The 11,549-nt window shown below is 42.1% G+C and overlaps 1 protein-coding gene across 5 annotated transcripts; it reads right to left on the reverse strand.

Moving 5' to 3' along the window:
* Positions 1-147: 147 nt before the first annotated feature.
* si:dkeyp-69b9.6 (zinc finger protein 628) lies at positions 148-11,263 on the reverse strand. Of its 5 annotated transcripts, XM_041987392.1 has the most exons (4): positions 10,889-11,253; positions 10,370-10,497; positions 5,850-6,507; positions 148-3,752 (listed from the first exon to the last, which is right to left on the reverse strand). In XM_041987392.1, the coding sequence occupies exons 3-4, from the start codon at positions 6,061-6,063 to the stop codon at positions 1,390-1,392; spliced, it is 2,577 nt and encodes an 858-aa protein (XP_041843326.1). In that variant the 5' UTR covers positions 6,064-6,507; positions 10,370-10,497; positions 10,889-11,253; the 3' UTR covers positions 148-1,389. The 5 variants fall into 5 exon arrangements, with proteins under 5 accessions (XP_041843326.1, XP_041843324.1, XP_041843322.1 ...); XM_041987390.1 differs by having other exon boundaries at positions 148-6,507; positions 11,048-11,263; XM_041987388.1 differs by having other exon boundaries at positions 148-6,507; positions 10,893-11,263.
* Positions 11,264-11,549: the final 286 nt, after the last annotated feature.

Raw genomic sequence — 11,549 nt, forward strand, 5'->3', positions numbered from 1 at the left:
CGACTACATCCTTATTATTTAACTAAAAAGAACAAGAAATTAAGTGGCAATGATAACTTACTCGTGTTCAATGATTACCAGATTTGTACCATGTTTCAAATATTGCTGTAGACAGACTGTATGAAGAAACGAAAGGAAAACAAATGATTACACTTAAGGTTTATTCATTACTGAAATATAATCAACTACTGACTTCTCAGTAAATAATGTGATAGAAATCTACTAAAACTATTTTCTTTAGAAGGAAAAAAAAACAAGGCTTGACAGGGGTATGAACATTTTTTGTGAGAATAAAGTGACAGAATGTACTTAAAACTTATTTTTCTTTAGAAGAAAAAGGCTTGACATAATTAATATGATTGCAACTCAGCAAAAGTAAAATGTAGAAGGGGTAAGTATAAGATTGGCATGAAGACTGGGTTACATACATAAATACATGGAATATTACATTTGTTTCTATAATGATAGGTCCTTGTCTTAAACACACTGTGAAGTACTGTAGAAATAATCACTGCTAAAAAGAGCATACAAATAACATGAGATTAACATGTTACAGTACAGTCAACTTGTTTAACCTGTTTTCAATCTCTTGGTATAAAAGCTAGGAATATCTCAAATAACTGAAGTGAACAACATAAGCAAGGCTTCTTGTAAGATTCTTCATTTTGGCAGGAGGGGTCATTGTTATGCTAATTACCAGCAACCTTGACATTTAATCTATGTGATTAAATCACTTAAGAGTATAGAGCAACTTTCAAATCAAGTTTACACTACAAATGTCTGGGGGATATACTGAATAAACCATCACATACTGTAGGAGTGATTTCACAACCTCAGCAAAAAACTTGACCAGAGAACAAACATGCACTGACAACAAAAGATCTTCGTCCCCATGTCCCTACTCCTAATAAATGCACTTTACATTAAAAAAAATCCTCAGAGCCTCTAAGTGAACAACAACAAGACAAAATACACAGCAGAGACATTTATCATACAGTAAGAGGTGTAGCAGGGATTTTAGTTATGGGGAAGAGAGATACATTAGCAAGTCATTTCACCTAAACTGGTCTAGTTAACTGCACAGTGTCAGCCAAGCATAGTGTCAATGCACTTAAGGGGTTATTTAATGATCCTATGGAAACAGTCACGTCTTTGAAAACATCTTCCAATATAATCTGGAAGAATCTCAGGTGATATTTTATAGGTTGTTCTACAGTAGTTGTTAACACACTCATTCTAATAGTCAGCAGAATAGATGCAACAGAGACACAAGTCAAATTCTCCAATAGGCAGCAGATGCCTTTCCAAGTCCCTTTTTTCTCTCATTTTTAAAATTGAAAAAGAAAAAAAATCCTTCATGTATGCCATCCTTTTTAGACACCAGGATGTTCAGTATCTGTATGGTCCCTGTAGGAATGGCGTCTCCTCGTGACTTTCATGGGTCCGTCTTTCTCCTGCTCTATTGGAAAGCTTCAGCCTCATAGCATCTCCTCTCTGCAGTCCTTGAGCCCTGCGGCGGCAGGACACCTTGTGCCTGTGAAGAAGCGTAGCATTCCAAAAGCGAGCAGAGCAGTGTCGGCAGGAGAAAGTCCCTCTGGTGCGATGGGAGGCCCGATGGATGAAGGCTGCCAAAGGCCTGTGAGACTGCTTCCCACACACACTGCACCTTAATCGCTCCTGAGTGCTCAAGGCTTTTCGTGGGTGCTTCACTACCATGTGGATCAGCACTCCCGCTTTACGGGAAAACACAGAATTGGGGCATATGGGACATCCAAAACGTTTCACAGGGACTTTGAGGGATGACAGGATCTGGACCTTTACTCCACCAGTGTTGACAAGCTTATAGCCCCCACCACCTGATCCTCCTCCTCGTCTAATTGTCAAACGAAGAGAGCCGTGTTTTTTATTCAACTGCCCTCTTATTGTACAACTTATCCTTTTCTTCTTTTTGACTCCATCGAATCTCACTAAATCTTGGGACTCCCATTTATTTTCCCTCCAATTGCTCCTGTCGGACTTTTTTTTTTTCTTCTTGTGTCTTCTCATGTCATCGTGGGACAATTGGATGTTGCAGTCAAGGTGTTGGTGGGACTGGGGGTCTGACAGATGATGAGGATGATGGTGGGAGTGATGATGATGGTGATGCAGATGATGATGTTCAGTGGAGGGCAGTTCCGTGAGGGGCTGGAACGGGGCTGTGGTGTGAAGCGTGCGGCTGCGAGATCCTGCTGGATAAATGTGCTCTCCTTTCACCCCAGCCGGGGAATGCGGGTGCTGCGGAGGCATGATTGTTGAGTTGGGAGGCAGAGGCTGAGAGTAAGATGGAGCATTGGAGGCAGAAGATTGGGCTGCTGCAGCATCATAAAAGAGCGGAGAGTAACCAACTGGTGGTTGTGGGGGTGCCTGTTGGTGGCTATGGGTGACAACAGTAAGGCCCTGCCCGTGGCCTTCAGTGGAGGGGGCCATCTGAAGCAGGGCATTGGTGGCAGCCTCACTCTCAGATGCTGACTGGTTAACATCACTCCCACCTCTGTTGTCTCCAGACCCGCTGCTGCCCTCTTGCGGGTTAGATGGTTCAGCACGGGTAATCCCGTGCTGGGACTGCCTGTGTCGAGTGAGGCTATTAGAATAAGCAAATGCTTTCCCACATACCTCACAGGAGAGCTTTTCACCTCCGCTTTCATGAGCAGTTTGGTGATGGGCAGTCAGATGGAAGTGATGACGGAAAGACTTCCAACATATAGCACAGGTGTAGAGTCGAGGAGGTGGAGGGGGCTGTGGTTGGGGTGGAGGCTGCTGCTGAGGGTTGGTGTCTTGAGGCTTGACATCTTGAGTATAGGGGTAATAGGAGGAGGTGCTTGGTGCTTGGTTCTGGTTCCTGTCTTGAGCCACGCTACATTGAGGATTTGGGTTAAAGCTGTTAAGGTTCTCTGGAGCTGGTGTCGTGGGCACCTCTTCAAGCTCCCCTTTCTGGTGGAGTTTGCTGTGCCTCCTGAGACTCTGGGAGTAACCAAACTCTTTTCCACAGATGGTGCATTTATAATTCTTTGCTCCAGAGTGGACCGTTTGATGCTTGCTGAGGTGAAAAGCCTCTCTGAAATATTTCCCGCAAATAGTGCAGTGATGGGGCTTTTCTCCAGTATGGATGCGGTCGTGCCTGCGTAGGGTCTCACGGCGTGCAAACCCCTTACCACAGACGCTACAAAGATGAGTGCGTGGTAGCCCACTGGGCCCCATTCTGGGGGTGTATTGCCTACGTTTTGGAGGCTGTCCACCAGCTGCAGGATCTTTCTTAGCTCTTGGCTTGCGTGGACGTTTTGGTTTGGCAGTTGGATTCTGTGGGTTGCTGCTCATAGCCTCCTGGCTCCCACCACCTCTGAAATTCTTATCCAAACCAGACGTGGAGGAAGGTGAGCCTAGAGGTCCTAAACCAAGACCACCTAGCAGGCCTCCTATGATGTCTCCCCTATCATCCCCTCTATTTCCACTGTTACTAGCTGCTGTTATTGCAGAGATTGCATTATTGACAGAGCTAGTGACATCATCCTCTGAGTCATCCAGAAGAGAGGAGAGGGGCAGGTGGGGCTGTTGCTGTGGATGGTGGTGCTGGTTGTGGCTCTGTGAGTGTGGATGCAGTGTTGGGGCCAAGGGTGCCTTTCTCAGAGCTGGGCCCGCCATCCCACTTCCACAGGGGGAGGCACCAGAGTAGCATGGAGATGGATTACCTTGAGAACGGTGGTCATCATGGTAGCCTGTGTAACGATTCCGAGAGTAGTCAGTGGGGTATTTACCATCTGTTCTGTCCCTGTCATTTGAATTCCCTCCCCTTCCAGACTGAAACAGACCATCACATCCTAAACCTGATTTTGGTTCTCCTTCCCCCACAATGATTACACCATCCTCTTCCTCAGTTTTCCCATAAATAACCCCTCTATTGCTCTGATAAGTTCCCCCTCCTCCATTACCTCCGCCACCCCCTCCCCCAACACTGTCCTCACCATCAGTTCCTGTCTTGCTGCCCCGTTGTTTGGGTCCCCTACCTGGCTTGCCGCAGGTGCCTGAGGCAGCATGGTTGAGAAGAGAAGTGCTCTCACGGAAGGCACGTCCACAGGCGGGACATCGAAATGGCTTTTCCTCATGTATCTTCTCATGGCGTGTCAGTGACTCTCTACGATTAAAAGCCCGAGAGCAGGTGGAGCAGCCATATGGGCGAGCTGAAGAGTGTATAACACCATGTTGCAGGAGGTGCCCTTTTTTCTTAAAGCCTTTGCCACAATCAGGGCAATGAAATATTTTGTCTGGACTAGGACAAGAATTGGATGAGGGTTGGCAAGTTTCTTGGGTCGAATGGGGAAGGCTTGGGTCGGTCTGTGTTTTAATGTGAATAGGGTTTGGGCCTGTAGTGGCAGTATTGCTAGTACCTGCTGTAGTTGGCTCATGCATGCGTAAATGCCTACGAAGGCTTGAAAGTTGAGGGAAGCTTTTGCCACACTCACCACAGCTATAAACAGGCTCTGTATCAGAATCTGCAGAGTTTGGTTGCATTGAGCTCTGGTTATCAGATTTAGAAAGCTGAGAATCATTAGTAACCAGTACTGAGGCAGCAGTGGAAGAGGGAGCAGAGGAGGAGGAGGAAGAAACTACTGATGATGATGAAGATGATGAGGCAAGAAGGGACGATGGGTCTCCGCCCATATTCGTCATACCAACTCCACCGCCAATTAAAGCCGGGGGCTGGCTGTGACTAAGCCCTCCATTACTATTAGTGCTAGGATTACCACTGTGACTACTGTGGCCATGGCTGCTACTATTATTACTACCGCTATCAGATTTTCTTTGCGGCAAATAACCAGCCATGGCTTTCTTCCTCCTACTGCTACTGCTACTATTACTACTTCCACCACCGCTGCTTTCCCCTTTACCATCTTCTTTAGATAAGGATAAATGAAGTGGTAAGGGAAGGGGCAAACCTGCTTCTTGCTGCATTAGAGAAGCTATCTGATTTGATGAGAGTACAGGAATGCCCTGGAAGTCAAAGCCACCCAGTGATGAGGGCTGGGAACCTGGGTGGAGTGGGTGGTGAGGATGAGAATGAGAGTGAGGATGAGAAAGGGAGTGAGGTGGGAGTTGTTGCTGCTGGGGAGGCTGCTGTGAAGCCTGCTGTGTTTGGGGAGTGGAGTGGCCATGTGAGTGAGAAGAATGCAAAGCAGGAGGCGGAGCAAGGCTATTACTAGGCTCCACACCTGTTTGACTTAAACCAATCCCTAAGTGGTTATGGGTTCCCTGTTGAACAAGGAATTGTTCTAAACTTGCATTAGCAGGCACCCCAGAAAGAAAATACTGATTAGCAGCTAACATGCAACTAAACTGTTGGTGAAGGCTCCGTGCATCAGACTGGGCCCCAACCAACTGGTGTCCCAATGAACTGACTGCACTGCTGCTAGAGGGATTGTTAGAGGTGGCCACAGAGGTTGAAGGGGAAGGAGAGGAAGAGGAGGGACCAGGTGATGCCTGAGGGACAGAGAGGCCGGGATGCAGAGGAGGAGGGGGTGGAGGTGCTGATGTTACTAATCCTCCTAATCCCCCAGCACTCCCACTACTGCTACTTCCCCCAGCAAAGTGCTCAAAGCGACCTACACCTGGATGTAACTGCTCCTGTGCTAGTGCTGCCTCAGACGGGTGGAAAGAGCGCAGGAACTGTGGGTAGCCTGAAGAATGGCTTGAGCTGCTGCTCATCTTGCTTGACTTTGAACGAGAGCTCTGAGATGAGGAAGGCTGTTGTTGTAAAGGTGGGGGAGGAGGGGCACTCATCTTGGCAAAAATGGAGGCAGAATCAGAAAAGGCGTTACCTCTAGACCCCTGCAGGGGGCCCAAGCCAAGTCCAGACAGAAGAGCTCCAGAAGACTCAGCCTGCTGCTGCTGCTGCTGGAGTTGGTGCTGGTGAAGTTGCACTTGCTGCTGATGTTGTAGCTGTCGATCTAAACCGAGGCCTTTGAACTGGTGGGCCTGGTGCCCACTTAACATCTCTATAATGTCCAGATTGTATTTTCCAAATTGGAACATTTCCCACTCACTGGCACATGGGGGTGCAGGTGCCAAACCTCCAGCGCTAGGAGCGGCTACAATGATCCCACCACTCACTGGTGAAAGACAAACTTTACCCTAAGGGTGAGGCTATGCTACTACTTTCTTACTTAAAAGACAGCTTAAAGTTCATGTCTCCAGATTGTTTATCTCTGATGCTGCCACTCCCTGTTGATCATACACTGCCCACACTCTACATCCAAAATGAGTGGGGTAGCTGAGATGATATACCAATGATCAAAGGGTAAAACTGTCTTTTGGTGGGTAGATGGGTTCCACCTAATTTCAAAATTGCTTAAAATACTTTTCATTAAGAAGCAGTTCAAATGATGACTTCTTGTCTCCTTTGAGAATTACTGCGTTGACATTTTCCTTCACCTAAGCAAGATTCCTCATCCGTGTTCAGCCGAGAAGTTCCTATAGCTGAAAACACACAATTCAGAAAGGGAGAAAAGTCATAGGGTTTGCGTAGTATATAAAAACAAATGGCTTACTTCAATAACTAACCAGCCCTTAATTTTGAATAAAAATGTCCCTCCAACTGAGCTGAATCCTTAAAAATAAAAAATAAGAAAATTGTTGTCTATAGACCTATATATGGAAGCATAATCCCTTAAAATAATCTACATTAATCTACAGATATTAAGCTACAAGATAACATTTAACAGAGCTATACAAATCAAGATTGAGATTGTTGAATTTAGCATGGTGTTCATGACTGTATCCAAGCTGCCTTTTCCTGCAACGTCATTAGATAAAAAATTTCATTCGTGCTACATCAAACGTCAGGTACCACTTGTATATATAATATATTTATTACTGTGAATTAAGTTGTAGCACATAAAAAGTGAAAAATATGACAAAAATATAATCAAATTTCTTTTCATATTGGAAAATTTTACGTTTTATATTAGGTAAAGATAGTCAAAGCTTTCATTCATCTCTATAGATTCTACCAAATTTTACAGCCACAGCAATCGACAAAGAACAGTTTACCTTCTGTAACAACTTACCATGATGCAGTTCTGCTTGAGTGCAGCACAACTAGAACTGCTGCATAAATGCCAATTGTTTTAATTACTAGGCTCATATTTACTTTAAAGACAAAGTTACTTTGATTAATTTTCCTATGTATGGATTTAAATGCTCAATATTTATTTAATACAAGATAACTTGTGGATAATTTAAATAATAACTAAATAGCTATAAAATAACATTTCTGTACAGTTGTTATATAATCAAAATTTCCTTTTCAAAATTAAACCATTTCATAATCCTTAACCAATCAGGAGTTGAAAATGTTGTCAAATACAGGTAAAGAGTACCAATGCCTGTTTCTATTTAATCCAATCCCATTTTAAGCATCAAACATGCTACACTTATATTTTTCATTTATGTTTAAGGTCTGATCTCAATTCCCACCTTGGCTCCAACCTGTTGTTTTGCAGCAATAAGGCGGCTTTTTACTTTTGGGGCTCTAGGAGTGGCAGTAATGTAGCCATCAACCCCCCCAAACACCCAGGCTGAAGGGTTAGATGGTAGGGCTGCACAATATATCATAAATTTACCTTCATCGCAGCATTAGCCTTTGTGATATACATGTTGCAACAACTTCCTAAACTGTGATAAGTAGTAGTCCTTAATTGCAAATTTTAAGGAAGTGGCATGACGCATTCATACTGTGTGTGTCAATGGCAAATGAAATGGACTCTTACTGTCCTGGATACCTGCTCCATGTAGATGCTAACGGCTGCCGTAATAGAGCACATGGAGTGAGCGTGTTGATGGTGGAAGGTAGCAAGAGGAGCAAAGAAAATGTGGATGCAGAAGAACTTAAACAAAACAGCACGTCATCTATTTCAAACTTAGAATTAAATCACTACAAACACTGGTACTCCGCAAGACATGTCGAATACTTGTGCCAAACACCAGGCCACACATTTTATCTCTGTGGCCACCTACACTACAACTACAAGCAGCTATAGACAAATCCCCCCTGACATTTTGAGTGTTGCGGTGCCACCTTCATTGTTAGTCCTAATCGTATCTGCCGACAAGGACAGTGCTGTAAATATCTGGACTGATGATGTTAGACAGTGATCCGTTACTGACGATGGCATCTTATCTGGCATTATCAAAGTTATTCTGTTTTTCATATTCGTCATCTGTCCATTAACGTCTAAAGCTCTGCTTTGTCTGACAGAAACTGCTTTTAACAATCCACACTGGAGTGTAAAACGCATCTCCTTTATAATTTACCAAATATTGGTAAACAAACATCTTCAAACTTTTGCAAAGGCTGTCAATTTTCTTGTTTTTTTTTTATCTCTAGTCTTTAGGCTGAAGGACATCATAGGACATGATCTGTCTTGTGTTTCTGACCAAATTATTTTTATTGAAGAGTTACTAAAATCATTAAAGCAGCTTTATTTATTTATCACAGGTCATATAATCATCAAAACTTTCAACAGTATTATCACATATCGCATGTTTACCTGATATCGTTCACTCCTACTAGATGGCCACCACTCCTTAAACGCCAAAAGAAATGAGCAATTTATATCTTAAAAATGGAAGAACAGGTTGGAGAGGCAGTACTAAGGGAAGGAATTCGGGTTTGGAGTATTTATGATTTTATAACATGAATGTAGGACATTTACGTAGAATCATGCCATGGTAATTCCTACATTTCAAACTATTTATTTAAACAAAATTTTACAAAGGTGGTGGGTATACCACAATGTCTCAATAACTTGCAGTGTGTTAGTTGTCTTGGTTTGATGATGTCAAAAAACAAGCCAGTGTTTCCCCTAGCATTATACTACTAGAGGAAACACTGGGACTGGGCTTTAGCATGTTTATTTCCTTCTCTATTATTAAACCAAGAACTTCATAGTGGGAACGTGCACAGCTAAACAAGTGGAATCTAACGTCAACGTAGTCATTTCTGAGTAATATTATGGCTTAAAATGAATCCAATATCCTTTGTAAGTTTTATTAACATCAACATCTTATCTGAGATGTGAACTTTATGAATATTTAGAGCAACTTCAGTGAATGAAATGGACATTTAAGAAGTTTTTTCTTGTTCAGAGCATTTTTTATTTGTTTATTATCGTCACCTTATATGGAAAATTGATCTGCAATTTTAAATGTTTTGGAAATGAGTCTAGCAGTGAAGTCTCACGTGCCATATACTGATAATTTCACTTCATGTGACTTAATAAGCTACCTCATGTAACTTTATTTTGCACTTAACGCCTGTGCCTTATTTAAAATGAGAAGACGTTGCAATAATTATATTATATATTAAATCTTATGCATGATACTCTGTATAGTTTTATATTATTTTATTTTTACTCTATTTCATCTCATTTACTATACGTTGTATTTTCTCTTATTATGATTGTTTCAATTATTCCATTTATATTTTATTCTGTTTTGCACTTACTGGAGGGCTTTGTAATTTTGTTGCACTTGTTGCAATGACAAATAAAGTTCTATATTCTATTCTATATTCATATTTCCACTGTAATGCTGTAACAGATAGGTTATGAATACATGATTAAGCACAGCTCATTTTAAGGTTGAGATTTACACCCTGTTCATTAAGCCTGTATCAAAGTTACACATATGCAACTAAAGAGTCAAAACATGCTATTTATTTGCTGATAAATGTTTGTTGATGGATGGACAAATATGGGTCAGTCTGCCCCCCACACCCCCAAAATTGTACACTTTAGGAACACTTTGACATTATACAAAAAGCTGAATATCCTTAATTTTTTGTGAGTAGTGTGTATAAGTGTATTGTGCATAGTGAATAAAAATGGTGGGTAATTACCTGAGCAGGGATAATGGATGTAATTACAGTGCCAGGATTTAAAGACGACTGTCTTGTACACCCAGTCATGTTGCAGCTCCATATAGTTTACAATTCATTCTCTTGTTTCTATTTTTTATTATAATTATTTTATTCTTAATTATTTTTTATTTTATTTTATTTTTTATTGTGGCTTTTGCTTGCAATATCTGATTAATTAAATCCAGACAGTCAACTTGACTTGAATCTCATTAAATCAAACTACCAAATCGACGAGATCTCTACATTATTTTATTATATTTTTGCAAACAATAACAAAAAGAGTAAATAGCCGGTGTACTGATGATGAACTATGCACATATAAGTTGTGTTTAACTTGAAGATTCCCATTTTTGCTACTTCCGAAGAGGTTAAAAAGTGCATCGCATACGATAGACGTACTTTGGATGTCGTTATGCTCACCTTTTAAAATCTTACCAGTTCCTCTAAATGATGCGATGAATCCTTAGGAGAGTGAGCACCCCTGGTAGATGAGGAATATAATCTATCGCATATTTGACTGCTTCTCATTTTAATGTAAATCTGCAACCCTGCAAAGAAAATCAGAAATGCTAAAAATTAACACCAGAATCCCACTTGCAGCACAGTGTAAACAGTAGAAGTACGTTTCAAGCGCTAGTAATAACGGATGCACTTGAGGTAACAGTCCTGTAAAAGTATTGGCTAACATTTGAAGGGGGAAAAAAGAAAACATTGGACGCGCTTGCATACAAAACTTCACGTTTCTCTTTAGCATCATATTTATCACTGGCTCAGCGTATTTGGCCATTTGGTGCCACACGCAATTGAGAAAAGCCATACTGTTGCTAACGTTAGCTATCATTCCAAACCACAATGTTAAAAGCACGCCGACTAACGTTAACATCATTATGCTAGCGCTAGCATATAGATCTGCGTAACCTATATTCGGCGAATGTTTACCTACGCATCCAGTTGCAGAGCACAGTTGCAGATGGATGAGGCCTGTCACGCCTTCTTCTAACTGCCTAGCTAGCTATCGTCCGCTTCCATTTCTGCGTGCTGTTTTCCAGTCGTTAGCCAGAGCCATTTTCACTGATGCTGAGCTGGGTGAACGTTTACACCGTTGCCTGCTAAAAGCAAAATTGTCGGACACTGCAGCAGCCTCCTCGCCATTTGATTACGGCCGGTTGCGCCGACAGGGAGTTTTAGCTAAGTATTTCGACGGGCGACAAAAAATTTGGATGGTCGGTGGTAATATTTTTTGGGTAAAAGTGAGTGACGTGTGCTCCCCTAACATTGGTCCTTTCCGGCCCTTGTAATATTTCCGGGTAGCAGCAGCAGTGGGGCTCATGGACGGTTGTTTAGGGTTCACAGCGGATTACTGTGGCTTCAGTCTGCGGAGGCACGTTATTACAAGTGTACATACTCAGATCATTTGTTGATTCCACCATCACACCTAGACTTGAGCAGTACATTACATGTATCTGAATATATCACGTTATCGGTTTTGGTTCTTATCCCATGGCTCTATATAGCTCGATGCCTAGTAGAAAAAAAACCCGCGATTCTAACATTTTAAAAAACATACATAAAGAGAATTTGGAAGAACTTTCCTGATAAT

This window comes from Melanotaenia boesemani, chromosome 6 (assembly GCF_017639745.1).
Source record: "Melanotaenia boesemani isolate fMelBoe1 chromosome 6, fMelBoe1.pri, whole genome shotgun sequence".
Classification (NCBI taxonomy): domain Eukaryota; kingdom Metazoa; phylum Chordata; class Actinopteri; order Atheriniformes; family Melanotaeniidae; genus Melanotaenia; species Melanotaenia boesemani.

Coding starts and splice junctions, on each gene's coding strand:
- si:dkeyp-69b9.6 (XM_041987390.1), bottom strand. CDS start 6,063: ATGTTCCAATTTGGAAAATACAATCTGGACATTATAGAGATGTTAAGT.